General features: G+C 33.4%; 2 protein-coding genes across 2 annotated transcripts; one reads left to right on the top strand and one right to left on the bottom strand.

Moving 5' to 3' along the window:
- Positions 1 to 328: 328 nt before the first annotated feature.
- LOC132279458 (E3 ubiquitin-protein ligase PUB23-like) lies at positions 329 to 1,716 on the top strand. The gene has a single exon (XM_059781438.1). The coding sequence runs from the start codon at positions 364 to 366 to the stop codon at positions 1,579 to 1,581; it is 1,218 nt and encodes a 405-aa protein (XP_059637421.1). The 5' UTR covers positions 329 to 363; the 3' UTR covers positions 1,582 to 1,716.
- A 6,201-nt stretch (positions 1,717 to 7,917) lies between these two features.
- LOC132276373 (3-hydroxyisobutyryl-CoA hydrolase 1-like) lies at positions 7,918 to 19,935 on the bottom strand. Its single transcript, XM_059777776.1, has 14 exons — positions 19,832 to 19,935; positions 18,696 to 18,776; positions 18,064 to 18,132; positions 15,034 to 15,097; positions 14,610 to 14,689; positions 14,381 to 14,464; positions 12,897 to 12,981; positions 12,203 to 12,288; positions 11,261 to 11,382; positions 9,877 to 9,937; positions 9,596 to 9,694; positions 8,815 to 8,916; positions 8,691 to 8,732; positions 7,918 to 8,568 (listed from the first exon to the last, which is right to left on the bottom strand). The coding sequence occupies exons 1-14, from the start codon at positions 19,868 to 19,870 to the stop codon at positions 8,431 to 8,433; spliced, it is 1,152 nt and encodes a 383-aa protein (XP_059633759.1). The 5' UTR covers positions 19,871 to 19,935; the 3' UTR covers positions 7,918 to 8,430.
- Positions 19,936 to 20,848: the final 913 nt, after the last annotated feature.

Genomic DNA, 20,848 nt, shown 5'->3' with positions numbered 1-20,848 from the left:
CAAAAGAAGAAATTTTAATTTGACTTTTAGGGAAAAAAAGAAAAAAGAAAAAGTAAAACTTGGTAGTATATTTCCATTATATAATATATATATATATAAGTCAAAAAAAGCAATTAAGATTTTCCAATGCGTGTCTTGTTCCATCCAATGCACAGCTCGCAAAAGCATCTATTGAGTTTTGACTTTGATTTTTTCATTCTTTAGACTTTCACACACATCGCCCTCTCTCTCTCTCTCTCTCTCTCTCTCTCTATACATACATACATATATATATATATATATATAGGCGCTAGCCTGATGATGTTTGCTCATCGCCCATCTTCTCATCTGTACAGTGAGATAGAGAAAAAACCAGATCCAACAATGGCCTTTCCTCCAGATTTCAGATGCCCCATTTCCATGGAGCTCATGAACGACCCTGTGACCATCTCAACAGGCGTCACATATGAACGCAAAAACATCCTAAAATGGTTCTTCACCTACAAGAAGACAACATGTCCCGCCACAATGCAAACTCTCCACAATTTCGACATCACTCCAAACCACACCCTCAAGAGGCTCATCCTCGCATGGCAAAACGGCCACTCCCTCCGATCATCTCCACCTCCGTCCATCAAACACGACGAATTGGTCTCGCTGCTCAACACCGTCGAGTCCACGCCATTCAAGGTTAGCTCATTGAGGAAACTCAAATCCATTGTAGAAATGTGCGATGATACAAAACTTGATTTCAAGCTATGCGGAGGTGTCCAAGTGCTCCTCCGGATAGTTCTCCAAGTTTTAGGCGAAAACTCGGATTTCGCTAGCTTTAGGGCTTGCGAGGAGGCCTTGGGTGTTTTGCAACAACTCACATTGTTGTCACACGAGGAAGATGATCAGACCACCAAATTGTTGTCAAAGCCGGAGTCGATGAAGGCCATAGCAATCATGCTTCAAAGAGGGAGCGCTGAGGCTCGGTTTTACGCCATTTTGATCTTTCAAATGGTGGCGAAAAGCGAGTATGATTGGAGCTATGTCATACAAGATCAAGGGATTGATTTCTTCAAGTCCTTGCTAGAGCTTGTTTCTGATGATATATGCACCAAGGCAAGTTCGTGTGCCCTAAAAGTTTTGATAAGGATCATAAGCTCAACCAAGAAAAGCCGAGTGAAGGCCATTGAAGCCGGTGCAATTTGTGTCCTCATTGAGCTTCTTCCCGACTCGAATCGATCCAAATGTGAGAAAATATTGCATTTGATCAAATTATTATGTGAATGTGCCGATGGAAGACAGGCCTTTATAGAGCATGGGCTAGGGATCATAGCCGTGTCCAAAAAAATGTTACATGTTTCGGATGTTGCCACGAAAATCGGAGTGAAAATCTTGTGGTTGATTTGCAATCTTCACCCCACGGAGAGGGTATTGGAGGACATGCTGATTTTTGGATCGGTAGAGAAGCTGGTGGTTTTGTTGCACATCGACGGCCGGTCATCGACGAAGGACAAGGTGGTGAAGATCTTCAAGTTGCATGGGAATTCATGGAGGAGATACTCTTGTTTCCGATGTGACTTAAAGGATTATTTGGGTTTAATTAGTCCATGATTCTTGTTAAAAGAATGTAAAAGGAAAAAAAAAAAATTGTAAGAAGATCATTTACAGATGGTATAGCACAATTTTCTCGAGAAAATTTGAAGTTGTTTATGGTTTTTTGTTAATTTAATTTTTTTTTCCCCCTCTAATGGGTGTTTCGGTTTTGATTTACTATGCATACTTTCTGTATATTAATGACATACTATATATTAGAGTGCTTTTTGAGAAATAAGGTGAGTAGTTAAATCAGTATTAATACAAATTAATTATTTCTTTTTGCAATTAATGTTTGAAGTTATTATATATCTAGAAAATGATAGTCAATTATGTGCATCTTCAAATAAACCGGTAGATCATGTGATTCTGTATTATGCCTTCTCACCAAACTCAACTACGCTATTGATGATGATGCAAGATTAATTATTTTTTAAAAAAAAAATTGGATAAAAATGCCCCTGAAATATTATTGGGAAAATTATATTTTGGTGACTAAAATTAAACATAATTGCTCTATAGTGACCTTAAAGTCAAGAAAAGGTAAATAGTGACCAATGTTAAAACTTAATTGATCTTAAGGGACCATTTAAGGATAATTCGGTCAAAAACACTTAAATGTTTGATAAACATTTTAAAAATAAATTTTAGATGACAAAATTGCTATCCAATACAAATAATAATTCATTGAATTTATCCTCCTACTCTCTCTCTCTCTCCCTCTCTCTCTCTCTAATCCAACGTTTTCTTTTTTCCTTTTTAGTTTGCAATTTACCAATTTAAAAAATTAAAGTTTCTTTATCAATATTATCTCTTTTCCACCCTTTATCTATTTTTCAAGGCTCTCCACCATGGAATCAAAAACATTTACACTGGCGCGCAAATCAAGAAAACAAGTTTCATCCCAAAATACTCTTTATAAAATATTTTGGCGGGTCCCTTTTCACTTTGTTGCTTTAATATATCATCTTTTCTGGATGATTCTAAGCTCATGCCTACATACACGGATGTGTTTAGGGCTATAGACAATCTCAATAACAACTCATATGACAATTTCATATTTTCAAACCATTGATATGTATACTTTTGAAACACCCATAAACAGTTGGCAAAATTCTGATATTAATCAACAATAGTCATTATTTCTTAAACTATAACTCAGTAGTATTAAAAAATTCCTAAAAATTACAATCTTATATCTTAAGGTAGATCTCTAAAGCAAATCAACTTATAAAGTATAATAACAATCCCTTGAAAATAATGAATAAAAAGAAAATTTACAATTTTCTCGTCTTATCTCTTAGAACTTTGAAGAAAACGATGTAGAACATTTTTACTAAGTTCTCTCCCATCTTGGTCTTCTCTTCGGAGACTCACGCTAATAATCTATCGTTTTTGTTAGTCAATTTAATTAAGTGTTTATTTAGGTTAATATAGAAGGTAAATTTGTCCACTTACATAATAATATATTATGAGAAGGTTATTTAGATAATAAACCATCAAATGGTCACTTAATATCAATTAAGTTTCAGCATTGGTCACTATTCACCTTTTCTTGACTTTAAGGTCATTATAGAGTAATTATGTTTAATTTTAGTCACCAACATATAATTTTCCTAATATTATTTGTCAGTTGAAGGCTTTTTGATGATTAAATTAAATTGCAACCAATTCGTACACACACACAATTTCAAATAGGAAATGGAATAATGAATTTTTAATAGAGGTAAATTATCCAATAAGGTGACTGGAAAATAAAATGCAAACTTAAATTGCTGATCTTCAAATGCACATGAAAATAGTTATACGAGAGGTTGGTAGTTGGATAGTTGGGAAAAGATTGGAAGCCACTTTATTTCCTCGATCCTCTCTCCGATATTGACCAGTTAAGGAGAAATTATGAAATACTGTGACGTTATAAACTAACTTACCCAAATATATATATATATATATAACTTAACCGAGGGGCCATTTGAAAAGTTTCAAATAATTATTATTATTATTATTTTTTTGTAACTTTATTTGAAGGGAATCAAGGTATTCACCGAAATGTCAACAGTTTAAGACTAAATCTTATAGCTTTAGTTTTTTTTCAAAGTTACCATTTAATTCTTTGATTAACCTCCATTCTTGCATTGATGGTTGCAAACCACTTGTAAGCATGAATTAGTCAAACCGGGGACCTTTAATTCTTGAATATTTGTCACAACTAAGTTCAAACCCGTTTTGCACCTACAAACTGTAATTCTTAAGTTCTTAACAACCAAAACGTTTACAATACTTCAGAGTATCGTGCTCGAGCCTCTCAATAATAAATAACCTTAACAACTAACCTTCCTTCATTAATAGTGTGTTGTGTGCTGCATTTTAATTTAATTATTCATTAAATAAATGAGTAGAGTTTAAATTTATTTAAGAACTTTTCTATCAAATAAGATGACTTATTTGATTTGTGTAGACTCCAAACACATGCTCACAGAAATCTAACAAGTTTTTCTTGTTTTCTTTTTCTTTTTTTGATTCCTGTTTGTTTAAGTGGAATTGGAGGGAGGTTTTTAATTTTGGGTTGGTGATTGCATCACACATCTTTATTGTCGTGAATTAATTGATAACCATTTTTTTTTGGTACCTGTGGTTTGATTAGTTTCAAAGCAAATAGCCTATTTACTAAAAATGTGTACCAACTATACAAAGCGCGTATAGCTAGACCAAATCAGCTCTGACATTCAATTCATTGTTTGAATTAATTTTGAAAACCAACCATATTGTTAGACCAGATCTGTTCTTTTTATATTTTTTATTTTCCTTGTATGGGTAAAAGATAAATAATATAAAATCAACTAAAATCATATTAGATTAGAGAAAAAAAATGGAGTTATTGTAAATTTTTTTTTTTGAACAATGCAAATATTTTCATCGGTTGAATGATGTAGATAATTCTTTATAATTTACTGAAAAAGTTTGAAAAAACATATCTTTGTGAAGTTAGGCAAAAGTCTTAAGTGATAATTTCTATTTTACAAAAACAAAATTTCAAATTCCTAAAGCGATAATAAACGTTGAGGTACAAAAATGTTTAAACATTATTGTTGCCTCTAGATCGAGTCCAAATCCGAAAACAGTCAGCTCCATAAACTACCAGTTGAATCTCTCTCAAGACATTGTCATTTTAAAATTAAATGTCCCTCTCAAGATTTCCACTTTCAACTCTGTGTGTGTGTGTGTTGTGTTATGTATATTAAGATAATTCATGAAAAAGTCATGGCGAAGTAATCCATTTAAGTAACTGACATCTTGATTTGCATTTGAATAATAATAAATAACAAAAAATTGTACATTTTAAATATAAAATGGACCCACTTACTTTACCCACACACAAAACAAAAAATAAAAAATAAATAAATAAATAAATAATAATAATAATAATTGGACACACTTCAGTCTACCTGTAAGTTTGATCTCTCAACACAAATTTATTGCGTTAAAAAAAAAAAACACACACACACACACAAATTTTTTCAATTTGACCCACTTACTTTACCCACACACAAAACAAAAAAAAAAAAAAAAAAAACAAAAAAAAAAAAAAAAAATTGGACACACTTCAGTCTACCTGTAAGTTTGATCTCTCAACACAAATTTATTGCGTTAAAAAAGAAAACACACACACACAAATTTTTTCAATTTGCTTAAAACGAAACGTCTCTGTCTCCAAATTTCTACTTTCAAGATTGATTTCTTTCATTTATTATTAGTATATTGTTGAGGAGCTAATGTTTATTAATAGGAAAACCAAACAGAAATCAGCTACAATTGTGGTGATATTGATGGTTGATAGTGACAAATAACTCAAGTGGGCAACCACCCAAGTCGCAATGTGATGGTGACTATGGGAAGTCAAGCAGAATCTTAGCTTAACCACCGGAACAACCAAACCCTTTGGTTTTTAATCTTTTTATGGAGGGAATTTTTTTTTTGGGTTTTTTGTATTTTTTTCTCTTACAAACTAAAAAGTAAATCCATTGATCCCTTGTTTTAATGAGTGTTTAATTTGGGTCATTATTTCGACTCTTATAGTGCTCCGTTTGATAAGAAGGAAGAAAATTGAATGAAAAAGAAAGAACAACGGATAGATGAGACATTATTTTAAAAAACAATAGCGTAATTTCCTCTTTTTATTTAGTTGGTTGAGAAAATGAAAAGAGATAATACCTTTTACTTTGTCCGTTAGGAGAGAAGCGGAGAGATAGATTGATAATATTGAATTTATCTAATAATTATGAAACGATCTTGCTTATATTCCTTCATATCTTCCGTCCATATTTAGATCAATGAAAATTTGTAAAACAGAAAGGATGCCTTAACATCAAGACCCTTGTGTAGTGGTAGGTATCTCTTCTACCTTTTAAAGTGGATGATAAGGTTTGAGTTTCTAAATAAACAAAAGTAGGTGTGTGTGAGTGATGGTAATTACAAATGAAAAAAAAGAATGCCTCAACCATCTTCTTTTCTCTTCCATCCTTATCTTGTCCTTGCCAAACAAAGAAATTTTATTTATTCCTTCTCAACTTTCCTTAACCCTATCTTTCAAAAAAAAAAAACTTTCCTTTACCCTCCTCCTTTACGAACCATGACAAAAATTAGGTTCTTCCATTGATTATCTTGTTTAAATAAATAAAAAACCTTATCATCCACATAATTATTAGATTGATAATATTGAATTTATCTAATAATTATGAAACGATCTTGCTTATATTCCTTCATATCTTCCGTCCATATTTAGATCAATGAAAATTTGTAAAACAGAAAGGATGCCTTAACATCAAGACCCTTGTGTAGTGGTAGGTATCTCTTCTACCTTTTAAAGTGGATGATAAGGTTTGAGTTTCTAAATAAACAAAAGTAGGTGTGTGTGAGTGATGGTAATTACAAATGAAAAAAAAGAATGCCTCAACCATCTTCTTTTCTCTTCCATCCTTATCTTGTCCTTGCCAAACAAAGAAATTTTATTTATTCCTTCTCAACTTTCCTTAACCCTATCTTTCAAAAAAAAAAAACTTTCCTTTACCCTCCTCCTTTACGAACCATGACAAAAATTAGGTTCTTCCATTGATTATCTTGTTTAAATAAATAAAAAACCTTATCATCCACATAATTATTAGATTGATAATATTGAATTTATCTAATAATTATGAAACGATCTTGCTTATATTCCTTCATATCTTCCGTCCATATTTAGATCAATGAAAATTTGTAAAACAGAAAGGATGCCTTAACATCAAGACCCTTGTGTAGTGGTAGGTATCTCTTCTACCTTTTAAAGTGGATGATAAGGTTTGAGTTTCTAAATAAACAAAAGTAGGTGTGTGTGAGTGATGGTAATTACAAATGAAAAAAAAGAATGCCTCAACCATCTTCTTTTCTCTTCCATCCTTATCTTGTCCTTGCCAAACAAAGAAATTTTATTTATTCCTTCTCAACTTTCCTTAACCCTATCTTTCAAAAAAAAAAAACTTTCCTTTACCCTCCTCCTTTACGAACCATGACAAAAATTAGGTTCTTCCATTGATTATCTTGTTTAAATAAATAAAAAAATGTGTATATATATATATGTATATATATATATCAATACTGGGAGTCGTGTTTTGAACAATGTCAGCGGGCTCCCCTTCTTCTCCAACCACATCCTCAATTCTGAGGTGGAAAATAGAATCCAGCTTATACCCTGATTCTCTCCAACGAATGTTTAACCCTTCTTCTGCAATCATATCCTGAATCATTCTACCTCTCACGACAAGATGTATATATGTCTCCCACCCTTTACGCATTTAGACACTTGTTATCCCTGCGATAAGACGCAGTGTGTCACACCCTCACATACTTGGTTACCCGTGTCACACACAATCACACACTTGGTTATCCATCACGGTCGCGACAACATCTAGTGTGTCATGCCATCACACACACACACGATTAGACACTTGGTTGGTTACCCATCGCGCCAATGTTTCATGCCCATCACACACACGCTTAGGCATTTGGCGAATACCCTTTCCACAAAATAACAAGATGGTACCCTCGAGATAAGACGTACCGTCCCCCCATCAATTTTCTACCATCTACTCAATTGGACTTATATACATAAAATACATATATATAAAACAATTTTATTTTTCGGAAAGGAGTAGGTTTGAAAAGGAATGCCCTCTCCAAAATCCGATAAAACCTAGTGATATCTCCTCCAACTTTAAAATTGGAAGGTGAGGGTTCAAACCTCCCCGTAGGGGGGGCAGATGGGTGTACGAGTAAAAGAAAAAAATGAAAAAGTTGATGCACAAAATGGAATCTCAAAAATGCAATCTAAACTTAATATATTTAAGAAGCAATCTGAAAAATGATTCCACAGTAACAGCAGCACCTACAAATTTTGGCATTCAACCAAAAATAATAGAGACAGCAATCCGAACTGTATAATAAAATTGTCTACTTGTAATGCATTGTGTATGCATGCATCTTCCATTTTGATTTCAGTTTATTTTACAAAATGTCTATCCACCTCATTATTTTTTCCTTTCTCTATCGGTCTCCAAACCTTGAACTTGAGTTTGGGAGTTTAGACCCAAATTCATTAGGACAAAGGTACACCGGTTATCCACTTCATTATTTGTTGCGGTACCACATGAAAATCGCATCCTCTAACCAAAACAACTTTGGTTTCACAGCACGAGAGGGCATATCACAAACTAAATTTATGACTACAGTTCTATAAGATACAGTGAACTAAACTTTGATGCCATTGCAAACTAAATTAACTGCTACAGTTGATAAGATCCATGAGGTGAAATTTGACGCCACTTGAAATTATGCTTAGAGCTTCGCAATGGCATGTACGGGCAAGTTTGATCTGGGAGGGAGTTTTAGATCTTCCCAGCCTTCATCATCTATCTTGGAGAAGTAACCGTCGACCATATCATCACTTATACACTCTAGTTTAGAAGGTTTCCACTAAAAAAAAGGAAAATTTGCCATAGAAAATTAATGAAGTTGTTTATATAGAAACCTAAACAATAATTTCATCATTATTAAATTAAATTATGTAAAGACAAATAAACAAAATGTCAACAAACCTTTGGGTTTTTATCCTTATCCAGCAGTAAGGCCCGGCAACCCTGCATTTGAAGGTCGGACTTAAAGACTGTTTTACAAGATTAGAAATATATAGAGAAAACAGAGAATTAAGTTGGCTGGCACCTCAAAGAAATCCTTGCTGACTTCTCCTCGCATGACATGACAAACCATTCTGTACTCACGGACAAGGCACTGACCCACACCCTGGAGCCTCCCTTCTCTGATCTGGATTGATTAAGCAAAAGAAGTTCTGACATATTAAAATGAAATGAAATGCCTTGTCTAACACCATATCCTTAATTCCAAGGGGGACTTGGATACCATGAAAATATTATGCTGTTCTTTTCTTACCATTCGTCTAGTGCTTTTCAAGGGAGCACAATGTGCTTTTAGGTCCAAGCTTGTAAGGAGAGGCATATTTTTCTTTTTTTTTCCTAGTTGGGACTCACACACACTACCTCCACTGAGGTTCGAACCTCTGACCTCCCTTTGGGAAGTAGGAGCTTTGTACCGCTAGGCCACAGGCCTGTTGGTTAAGGAGAGACTTTTTACTGATTCATTACATTGCAAAATGGTCACTTAAGGTCTCTTATGGCACACAGGTGATGAGGATAGGTTTGCATTTTTTCCAATCTATTGTGAGAAGGAAAGACTTGGTAGATAATCTTATGACAATCCAGACTTGTGATAGAAGTATCTACACAGCTTCTCTATTCAGATAATCTTATGATACTACCATATAAATTGCTTTTTTTTTAATGCTTCTATAGATGGATTAATTTCTGGATCACCAATATCTCAGCAATTTCCTAAGACATCCAAAGCACTAAAAACCTTCAATTAATTACAAAATTAACCACGGAAACATTAATGATTGTGTTTACATGGCAAGATAGGTCCATACCGATCTAAGAGAAATCTTAAGACTTGTTGGGGATGCTTTCTCCAGTGACCGAATCGTTGAAGAGATCCAATCATCCATCCTGTTTACAGCCTCCATCTCCTACAACAAAAAAAGACAAGAAGTTCTGCAAGTAAAGGGTTGGAATTTTATCAATATCCAGGTGAAAGGCACTAAATGTATAAGGAAACCTTACAGAGATGAGGCAAAAAGCACATTATTAGAAGAAAATGGACATGAAATCAGTTTTCCACATACAGAACTGATCCATCTCATCAACTTACAAGGGCATATATAATTTGTTCAGTCGTCCTTCGACAGAAACACTTGTCAATGATCTCCAACCTGTAGCGACATAAGAATTTAAAATCAGGATCTGAGACTTGGTGCAAGGCCAGCAAAGAAGTTTGCATCCAAAGAACGGCAACTACAAGTACCATGCCAGATTAAGAAGTTTGCATCCTAAAGAAAGATAAAACAGGTTCATTCGTAAATTAAAGATGTATCTAGCTAGAGCTTCAGCATGTATCTAACTCTCAACCATGTAATTGATAATTGTACATGCAAAATAAATATAGCATTTTGAGATGTGGATTTTTTAATACTAGGGTACCAAAATAAATCAAGTGTATGGATAATTAATCCAGAAGGATTGCTCTGGATGTCGGATTGCTCTGGATGTCTAATATGTAATTTTTAGTGGTGATGATGACAAAAATATGGAACTCCTCAACTCCACAGATATGAAGAAACTTAAAAGATTACAATAAAGGCAGCATCACAAACAAGGTCTAACATCTCCAGTAACAAAGACATCAAACTGTTGAAGATGAGAGAGTAGCTAACTTGACCTAGAGTTCATGCATAAAGATTATGTGTAAGACTGATTGTAGGACCAATTCCATTTTCCTTTGACAACTGGCCGCAATTATCATTCATAGAAGGCAGCTGGGCTAGTATCCCTCATCAAATTGTTTACTAACTCAAGAAGAGAGTTCTAACTATTCCATAGCCTCTGGCGGCAAAAATTTGAGACACTGTTCTCTGCCCTTGATGAGATGGAACAACAAAATATTTGAAAGTTTAAGGAAGGATCACATCTACATTAACCACATATAACTATAATATCTCTCAAGTGGAAGTTATGTTGCTGCTTGGACATCTGCAAAGAAGTAGATACTTCCTTAATTTTGGTCTTAGGGTTCCAAACTTAAGGATCAAAAAACCATGAGCTCAACTCATAGTTAAAAATCAAGTCTCATTCTACATTTCTCAACCGGAAGGTCAATTTTCAGAGTCCATAATATTGTGCTTTTAAACACGGTGCAGTAAGCCCGATACACATGGTATGAACATATAAATTGCACTTATGCAAGTCAACCCAGTGTCAGTGCCTGTATTGCAAGACACCACAATCAGCAATGCATCCCATTAACGAATATATTGAGATTAGATAATAAAACTGAATCATTAATTTCCAGAAAAAATTTCACATCTCGAAATTTTCTAAAAACCTTCCCGAATTCAATATACAGGAAATCAAAAAAAACTTTACATGATATATGAAAAGTAATGACAAATTAATGCATGGTGGTAATTTTTTAGTTAGAACCTCAGCCAGCCCCCAAAAAAAAGAAATAGAACAAATAGAGATATAAAAGAACTTACCGGTGATAGGCACTTTTATCTTTCAAACGAGGTTGTTCAGAAAATTGGTCAATGGCCGCAGAAACAACCAACGGATCACTTGAATCTAGCTTGCAAAGGGCTTCTTCTAACAAAGACAATCTCTGTTCATTGATAGAGAGACACAAAAAATGCACTCAAATTGAATTAGTGATCCTGAGACAATGGTCTGTGTTTACGGCATAGCTTTTGCAAGATGAGTAAGTAGGACCCATAAAAAGAATTCCTTGTTTGTTACTATGCCTCACAATAATAAAAGTAAAGGAAAATCATTGTGGAAGATGAATATAATTATGGAAATTTAAAGTTCAATCCAAATCAATCCTTACTTTTAAGCTCACACGACATTGAAGTAGCATGATTTTAAACTTCCATTCACTTGCACACACAATTTTTCACAAAATATTTTCTTCCGGATAAACAACCAAAGCTGAACTTCGATATTAGAACAATTGATGTTTGAAATTCCATAAACGTCATTGAACCAATCAGACTTCCGTTAATGAACTTGACTCTCACTTGAAGCTCAAAATTGTACATCACTGCTTGGTAAAACCCGAAGTTCAGAATGCAAACTGTATTGCCTCTAGAAGTGCATATACTGGAATAACCATAAAAATTACATTTTCTGATTCAAATAGCATTTGAAAATATGTCAGAACATCATAAGAAGTTTAAATTACTTTAAGTGACCCAGGAAAATAGCATGAAATAAACACCCAATTGATTTGCCGCATTGTGATTTTTCACCACTTAAACAATCATAGGAGCAGTTTTAACACAATTATAGTATATCAATATGCATCTTCAATCTCTTAATGCCAACAAAACCATGCAGATGCATCTTAAAACTTACAACTATTTTGATTCCTTAGCAACACAAGTTAATTTTCTTCTATACTTTATTTGAAAAGTTGAACATACCGCTGAGGGAACAAAATGGGTTGCAAGGCCGCATGCAAGCATTTCAGCGCCATCCAACCTAGAACCTGTAAGGCCCAAATATTCTCCTGCCAAACGTGTATGGAAATGTGATCAGTCAAGAACAAATGGTATATAAAATCTACAGCCTAAAGGTACTGAAACTAGCTATAATAGTGACACTGAATTAAACCACTTTGTGTCTAATAAACACCATCACCACCACAATGACAACAATAAACCAAAAAAAGGGCAATCAATTCATCAAGATGAGAAACAAATAGGATAACCAAATTTTTCTGTATAGAAGAATACTTGAAGTTAAAATAATCCCATACAAAGAAACCAAATATTATTAACATAAAACCACAACATATTATCTAATATCAGCAATATAAATCCAAATTCAGTTGTATGATTTGTATCTAGAACTATTTTTTATGTACTTATGATTCCCATCATTAATAATGCCGTGTTCAGTATGCAGAACTAATTAATCTACTATGACCTATTTGATGATCTCTATTTTGTCGGAACAGTAAAAAAAACAAAACGTCTACTAGATAATAACTAACATCCTACAAACCACTAAAGGGAATGAACTTCATATTCACTGTTGGAAAGATTTACCATTTGGAAAATACTTTTAGGATATTAAATAAGGACAAACACAAATGAGTGAAGTGACTGGCATTACCAAAGAATCCAGGGAGTCTTGAAAAGTAATAAGAGGCGCCTACATCTGGGAAGAGTCCCAAGGCTGTTTCTGGCATTGCAAAAGCCTGCAAGAGTTCAGATATAAGAATATGCTACCAAAAAGAAGTGCATCTAGATCTTAAAACAATAGTTTTAGAATAAAGATTTGAAAATAAAAGACTGATAATGAAAATTATGTTTGTTATATAATAGAAAAAAGCACGATACACAATGTAATTTCTTTTAAAAGTTGTGACAGATCTAACTCCCATTGGGTAATGTCTAGAATGCATAAAATAAAAGAGGCTATTGCCAAATACGGATCGCACTAAAATATCAAAGAATAGTTGCATAGAACTTCACAATCAGACGGATAAAAGAGCATTATTTGGACCCTATCATAAAAATGAGGTATTCACGGAATTTCCCTCTTGTTATCCTTAGTTATGCTACTTTAGTGTAACCGAATTGTGATTCTATTTGTCTCATAGTGCCACTTATCCATCTCGGCAGCCTCATTTTTACTATTCTAAACATGCATTAGTTTATTTATATAATTATTTTTGGGTACGCATGAACAAGTATTTATTCTTCAGTTAATAAATCACAAGAAAGAAAAGCAACCAAAAAAGAAAGGATTAGAGAGACAAACACAGAAAGGATGGTAAATATATTTCTAGGTTATCTAGCATGTAGTTTCATGCACAACAACTGGCTTCCTAGTCTGCTGATAAAACATTCCAATTAACTTCATACGTTTAATGAATTACTAGGCACCCCTCTACTATCTGCTCCATTACAGTTCTTTAGGCAACACCTCCTTCCTTATTATTAACATCAGTGCAAAATAACAGAACATTTACATTTAGATATCTAATGGTCAACATATATAATAATTCATTCTATTTCATGCTTCCCTAAACCAATATTAAATGTATTCTATTTTGGTCCTGCTTTGACTAAAAGCTTGAGATTCCAAAAGATATTTATAGCAATAAATTCATCAATCCTTGATGTAGCTTCACCAACTAAAACTGCATCTTGAGCTCACAATTTTTGAAGTCAAATCAAAGACTATTTTTTTTCTTCTTCTTTTACCTTGGTATTGTAAAAGAATGAATGGTTTTTAATATTCATGCTTCTTGCTCAAAATTACACATAGAGAACTCACTTAATGACTCCTATGCAAATGATTTGATTAAAAAAGACAAATCAACTTTGGCAGATTCAAATAAAACCACAATGGCCCTTTTTTAAAAAAAAGGGCAAGAACTCTCAGAGCATTTACTGGCCCAACCATCCCCTCCACACACAACAAAAAAACCACACCCCAACCAAAAAAAAAAAGAGGCCAATATAATTATGATAAGGGAAATGAGGTACAATGATATTGGGGAAGGGGAGGGGGGAGATGCAAGTTTAACTGCAAAGGTGCAAGTGAAATCTCAAAAAAGTTTAGAAGTGAGAAATGAGAGAGACAAATACCGAATTCTCTGTTGCAACTCGAAATCTACCATGTATTGAAGCGCCAGCCCCACCTCCCATGACAATTCCATTAAGAATTGAAACCTTTAATTATGATTGCAAGATAATAAGATTGCATGAATAATTCCAAATGAATAGCATTGAAACTAACTTGACCAAGATCACCTTGATACAAACAGTCATGAACAAAGAATTACAAAAAATACACTCAACCTCCAAATTGAAGCACCTGGGGTTTTCTGTATGTTGCCATCACATAGTTCAAGATAAATTCTTTCCAGAAAAATTCTGCACCTAATCTCCAATTACCTGATGCACACACACACACACACACAAAAAAAAAAAGGTTACAATGAAATTTGCTTGATACTTCAATTTTTTTATATGAAGTTACTTCATTTTTTGCATAAAACCCAGCACCTTTCCATAAAAGTAATGGCTGGGATGTTTTCTAAAGCAGGAAAAATGAACCTTATAAAGGATTTAGAGGAGGAGGAGAGGACGATGACGAAAAGGAGATAAAAGAAGTATAAAAACAAAAGTTCAAACATGTCCACTAAGGAACACAGTTGATCACTATTAAGAACTTAAGGATCCACTAGTCCATTGAGCGAATATATACACACACACACACACACAATTGAGTCATCTACCTTCACTGATATCACGAACCACAGCAGCAACATCACCACCAGCACAAAATGCCCTTCCTTTCCCCTACAACCATATAACGGAATTAACATGTGAGTTACAGAGGTCACCTACCCTATGAAGACAACAATATTCCCCATATGACAAAAGTAATCTGAAAAGTTTGATTTGAATCTAGTCATTCTAAAATACAATGTGATAAAGTATAGTTGAAAATTAATAACATACTGGCATTATATAAACACTGCACCAAGTGTCCCATCTCTCATCACCATCCTTGCCTTTATTCCATATGGATGGGATTGGCCACATGAAATCTCTTTTTCCATTCTTCCCTATTATATACCATATCTCCTCTAATATTTAATTCTTTAAAAATCACTTCTCATTACTTCATCCCATGTAAGTTCTGGTCGGCCTCATTGTCACTTACCTTTTAGGCGAACAACTCTTACTCTTCTAACCGATGTATCTTCAGATCTACGTTATATAGGTGGAATTCCCTATGAAGACAACAATATTTCCCATATGAAAGTATTCTGTGAAAAGTTTGATTTGAATCTAGTCATTCTAAAATACAATGTCATCAAATATAGAAAACAGTAACAAAACTGCATAATATAAACACTGCACCAAAAGTCCCATTTCTCATCACCATAATCATCATCCTTGACTTTATCCCATATGGATGGAGTCAGCCACAAGAATTTTTATTTTTCATTCTTTTCTATTATACTCCAGGTCTTGTTTAATATTTAATTTTAAAAATGATTTTCAATTATTGATCCCATGTAAGTTCTTGTCGGCCTCTTTGTCACATACCTTTTAGTAAACAACTCTTACTCTTCTAGTCGGTGCATCTTCAGATCTACTTTATATATGATCATACCACCAAAGTCTACTTTCTCTAATTTTATCATTAATAGGCGTTATTATTAAATTTCTCCTCATTTGTTCATTATTAATTGTATCTCTTCTAGTCACTCCTATCATCCATCATAGCATCCTCATTTCCGCTGTGTTCTTCTTGTGTCTTTTTTAACACCCAAAACTCTGTTCCATACAATATAATTGGCCTAATTATCGTCCCATCTCTCATACTCTTGTAAGAACCTGTTACACTTGCAACGTCATGCAGCCCTATATATACTAAATGACTTCTATAAAAATGGTGGAGAACTTTATGTATTCAGATTAGAAAAAGCAACCATCGGGTTAAGCATGCAGTGATGCAACAATCGCTGAACATTTAAATCAAAGTACACTGGCCAAATGGGCAATCTCACGAGGTATAAGCTCCTACATACTCAAATCATCTCTAAGGTGAAAAGAAAACTCTCAAAAGTAGGCCAAATGGGCAAACACATGAGATATAACCACTAACTTAGAATGATTAAAAGGGTGAGCTTCAGAATCTACGAAAATGGGTGGTTCAAAATGATGAATCAGAGGAGAATTATGAGAGCAAACCTATAGTTTTTCAATTTTAAACCTACATGTTGAAAGGTTCACACATACACATGGGCTGAGACAATATCATTGTCATCCCATTTAATAGGGGTAGCAAAAGTTGACACGACCCGCCAACACAACTCGAACACGACACGAGTTAAATGGATTTGGATTGACCTTAAACGGGTTCGGGTCATAAATGGGTTGACACGATTAACCCGTTTAGTTAATCGTGTCGTGTTTGGGTTGAGATGTTCAACCCGTTTATACACGTTTAACTATATATGTCGTAAATAAATTTATGTTTAAGTTCTAAATTACTATATAAATTTGTGTCTTATAATTTAATCTTTTGTAAACTATAAACTATTTAGTAATTTGATTGATTAAAACTTATATTTTTTTTAGTATTTATTAATAATTTAAATATATATATATATATATATTAGTAAATAGATCATTAAACAGGTTACACGTATAACCCGTTTAATAAACAGGTCGTGTTAGTGTTGAGAATTTCTGACACAATTATTAAACGGGTCGTATTCGGGTTGAGCTGTTTAGTATAATACCCTTAAGTTGACACGACACGATTACGACCCGCAAACACGAATTGCCACCCCTACCATTTAATGATGAGTCATCTTGAGGGCATCATAAATGATTCAAGAAAAAAATAAATAAATAAATAAATAAAGACATCATAAATGACAGATTTATGAACCTTTAAATGGCAAACTAGTGAGCTCAAGCACGCTGGGTAAAAGAATGTAAGTGAGTGAGTAGACAGAAATTTCTAACTGAAAACCAATCTGAAAGACTTACCGTGAGATAAGGTGGTCCAAAAGCAGTAAACCACATAAAGGCAGAGCGATTAAAGATGTGCATTTCTTATACGAAAAACCTTATATTTTCTTCATCTAGTTTACCAGTCATAACAACCAACAAAACCTTATATTTTCAGTATTATGTTTGTTTCACAATTCAATAAAATTATCTGATTCAATACTTGGGGAACAAAAAAAAAAAAAAAAAGCAGTATCAACTCTTTTAAATACAAGTATAAAAAATTAATGCCTCTCACCAATATCTCATACTTCAGCTGATATCTAGCAAGCAATCATACCATATAGTCTTTCCTTTTCCTTAGTTTGATTTCAACCATGAGTTGATAAAGATCCAGCAAGATATTAAGAAGTACAGTCTTTCAAAGCCAAATATACCTGATTTTCCTCTTTATATAAATTTTTTCATTAAGGCCATCCAGAAAGGGTAAGAATGAGTTTTTTGTCAAAATTCAAATTAGTAGAGTGGAGTGACTCATAAAAATAACTGAAACATGATTAAGGTAAGTACAATTGCAGGTGACTATAAAACAGACACATTAATGCTAATACACTAGTACCCAAAAAATGAATATAAAAAGAAAATAAACAGAAATCAAAGACATGGACAAATCTGGTGCAGAAAGTAAATTACCAGAGGTGCTAGCTTAAATGCATGTGAGTTAAATTATACGAGGTAGACTCCTTATGCAACTGAAAACTGAACCTTAATATTATGTTTTGGTAGGAGAATACCTTCAAAATTATTATCTTGACATTACAATCCTCCTCCCAGGCAAGAAAGAGTTCCAATAAGCGAGAAATCTACAGAAAAATGAAGAGAATTATCAAAAACTTGGTCAATTGGACTGATGTTCTAGCAATACTACTTAACAAATATCATAAGACATATGGTTGAAGAATTATGTGACAGCATGATAGTATGGACAACCCAAAAGCACCATCAGGTACCATCATATCAAATCAAAGTAGGAAAAAGAATACCTTAAAAAAACTAAGACATCTGTTTCCTGGACAGTAGATCTATGCTATTATATTCCTGTCTTAACCACCCCCCCGGGGCACTCGGTTAAGACTTCTCATCCAACACAAATTTACCACTGTAATTAATATCTCCATGCCACTGAGAAGCAAATGCTTCAAAGAGATGATTCAAAATTAAAGATACAAAGGGGAATAAAATTAAGATCCTAAAACAGTATATCTATAGTATTATAACAAACGATGATATATATAATTAAGTAGTATCAATAGTACTCTAAAGGAATGCTCTAATGGTGTCCATAATTCATGAACCATGCAAAAAATGCAATATGGAATGAGAGAATGAATAACAATATACTACATCAACAAATAATTCATCATACCATTTGATATGAAAGGGCATTCAGTTGCTTAGGCCTGTTTAATATCAATGTTTTCACAAACATGTGCTCTTCTACCAGAACCTGTCAAACCAAGGAACAATAGAAGTACAATGCATAAGATTTAGTCGGTCAGGCATCACACAAAGTAATGGATAAATAACCCACGTTTACAGGGAATATTAGAGACATTTCACAGCTTTGAAGAGACTGTATACACATTAAATTAATTAATACTGATCTAGTGTGGCACATAGTTGCATATAACTTTATGGCATGTTATCTCGACAATTGATGCACAAAAGAGTACAGATTATTAAATGTTAAAAGAACACAGAAAAAAAATATGTGAAAGCTTCAAAAAAACTGTTCTGTGATCTCACACCACAACATAAAGAAATCTACTAATATCAGCCCAAATTCAGGAAAGTGTTCCTAAAGCACTATGAATGACCACTGCTCAACATTAACTAATTACGAGTACCCATCAAACAATCCTTTAAGCATGCATTTGTAGCTTTGCTTTGTTCTTCATAGATATTCTTGTCCAGCAATACATAAAGAAATAATAATTGTGAGTCATATGCTCCATCATGTTTAAATTTCTGGAACACACAAAGCCTCAGATCAACTAAGCCAAATAGTAAGCTTGATTGAGTGAAGGCATTTGAATTCTAGACACTAAGAAAGTGAAATGTGCCCGATTATCAAAATGTCTATTCTTAAATTCCAACATTTTCTAATCAACCAAACGGGTGCATGATTGAAGTAATACGCAAGTTTTCTTCCGCTTTTTTCCAAGAAAACACGAGAAAAGAAAAAGAAAAGGGAAAAAAAAAAAAAATCAGGAATCTCGTCAGCAACTACAACCCACAATCAATCTTAAAACTATATACCATTCGCAGCAACCAAATGGATCATAAAAGTAAAACAAAGTGGTGAAAAGCTTGAAATTATTCAATTGAACACAGTCCACTCTTCGACCAGAACAATAATTTGGGCAGAAACAATTATCATAACAATATAAAAATTAAACGTGCATATAATCAGTAATATACAGATATATACACAAATTAAATCATGAATTCACGCATGTAAAATACGTACGCATCAAATTAACTTAGAATGAAGAAACAAACCTGATCAGTCTCAAAGTTGTTAGAATTGATAAACGCCATTGTTCTTTCCCGAGTTTGGAGTTCGGTTCTGGTCAATATGAAGAAGTAAGAAGAAGAAGAGACAAGAGTGATCAAAAGGGATATTTGTATGGGCTTATCTTCTAAATCAAATTCAGCTCATTTCAATGTTAAGGCCAAATCCAGCCCAAACAGTAAATCATAACAGGCTGGATTTCTGGCTAATATCTTGGATTTAGTTTTGTTCAGGGTTAGGCCCAAATATTGTTAATGCTTTTCAGGCTTGTACTGGGCTGATCTGGACTATTAATTTGCAGCCTATCCACTTGAGTGGTGCGTTCGGAAACCGTTTCCGTTTTATGTTTATGCTTTCATCTGAATCAGACACAACGTTTTTATTATTATGACTTGTTCAATAATGATTTAAAGCATGTTTGATTTGAAATAAAATGACTAGTTAAAAAAGATTACCAATTTTATTTTATTTTTTTATTTATTTTTATATATTTTTTTATGTGAAACATTGATAAACACCAAATTGGTGTTTTCGATTTGAACCCCATTCAAATCTGAAAAAAAATTACTAAACATGATTTGTTGTCTTCTTCACTACCAACAAAATGGCCAAATAAGCCCTCAAATGAAATCACAAAAACATTTACAAAGTTCATCAAATACCCGTAGAATTTAACAAATATGCATGGAACCTAATCAACCGAAGTCATATCTATGGTCGGACCATAATTTGTTTTTATTTTTATTTTTGAAAGTTAAAGCAAAGATCATAAAATATTTCTACCTCTTGTTTCATTACATAACTTGATTCATAACCTAATCATTACTCCACAACAACAGATTTTGTCTAATTATGTGAAACTCAAGGTCCAACTACAAGTCCATCAAGTATTATTGCTGTAATATATATAGATATATATATATAAACCTAGGATGAACTTAAAATGTGCCGGAAAAAAAGTTTGGTGGAACCAAAATCTAATGTCAAATCTTGTATTACATTGA

Source organism: Cornus florida, unplaced genomic scaffold (assembly GCF_030987335.1).
Source record: "Cornus florida cultivar Cherokee Brave unplaced genomic scaffold, ASM3098733v1 CherokeeBrave_3.0.0_Hap2_Chr10, whole genome shotgun sequence".
Lineage (NCBI taxonomy): Eukaryota > Viridiplantae > Streptophyta > Magnoliopsida > Cornales > Cornaceae > Cornus > Cornus florida.
The sequence above is the reverse complement of the archived record's forward strand: the minus strand, read 5'-3'. Positions and strand labels throughout refer to the sequence as shown.

Excerpts from the sequence above, each read along its gene's own strand:
- LOC132276373 (XM_059777776.1), bottom strand. The coding sequence starts at position 19,870 with ATGGCGTTTATCAATTCTAACAACTTTGAGACTGATCAG. Across the intron at positions 15,098-18,063 it reads TCAAGATAATAATTTTGAAG|GGGAAAGGAAGGGCATTTTG; the intron begins GTATTCTCCTAC and ends ATATGGTTGTAG. Across the intron at positions 8,917-9,595 it reads TTAAGATTTCTCTTAGATCG|ATCAGAGAAGGGAGGCTCCA; the intron begins GTATGGACCTAT and ends TAATCAATCCAG.
- LOC132279458 (XM_059781438.1), top strand. The coding sequence starts at position 364 with ATGGCCTTTCCTCCAGATTTCAGATGCCCCATTTCCATGGAGCTCATG.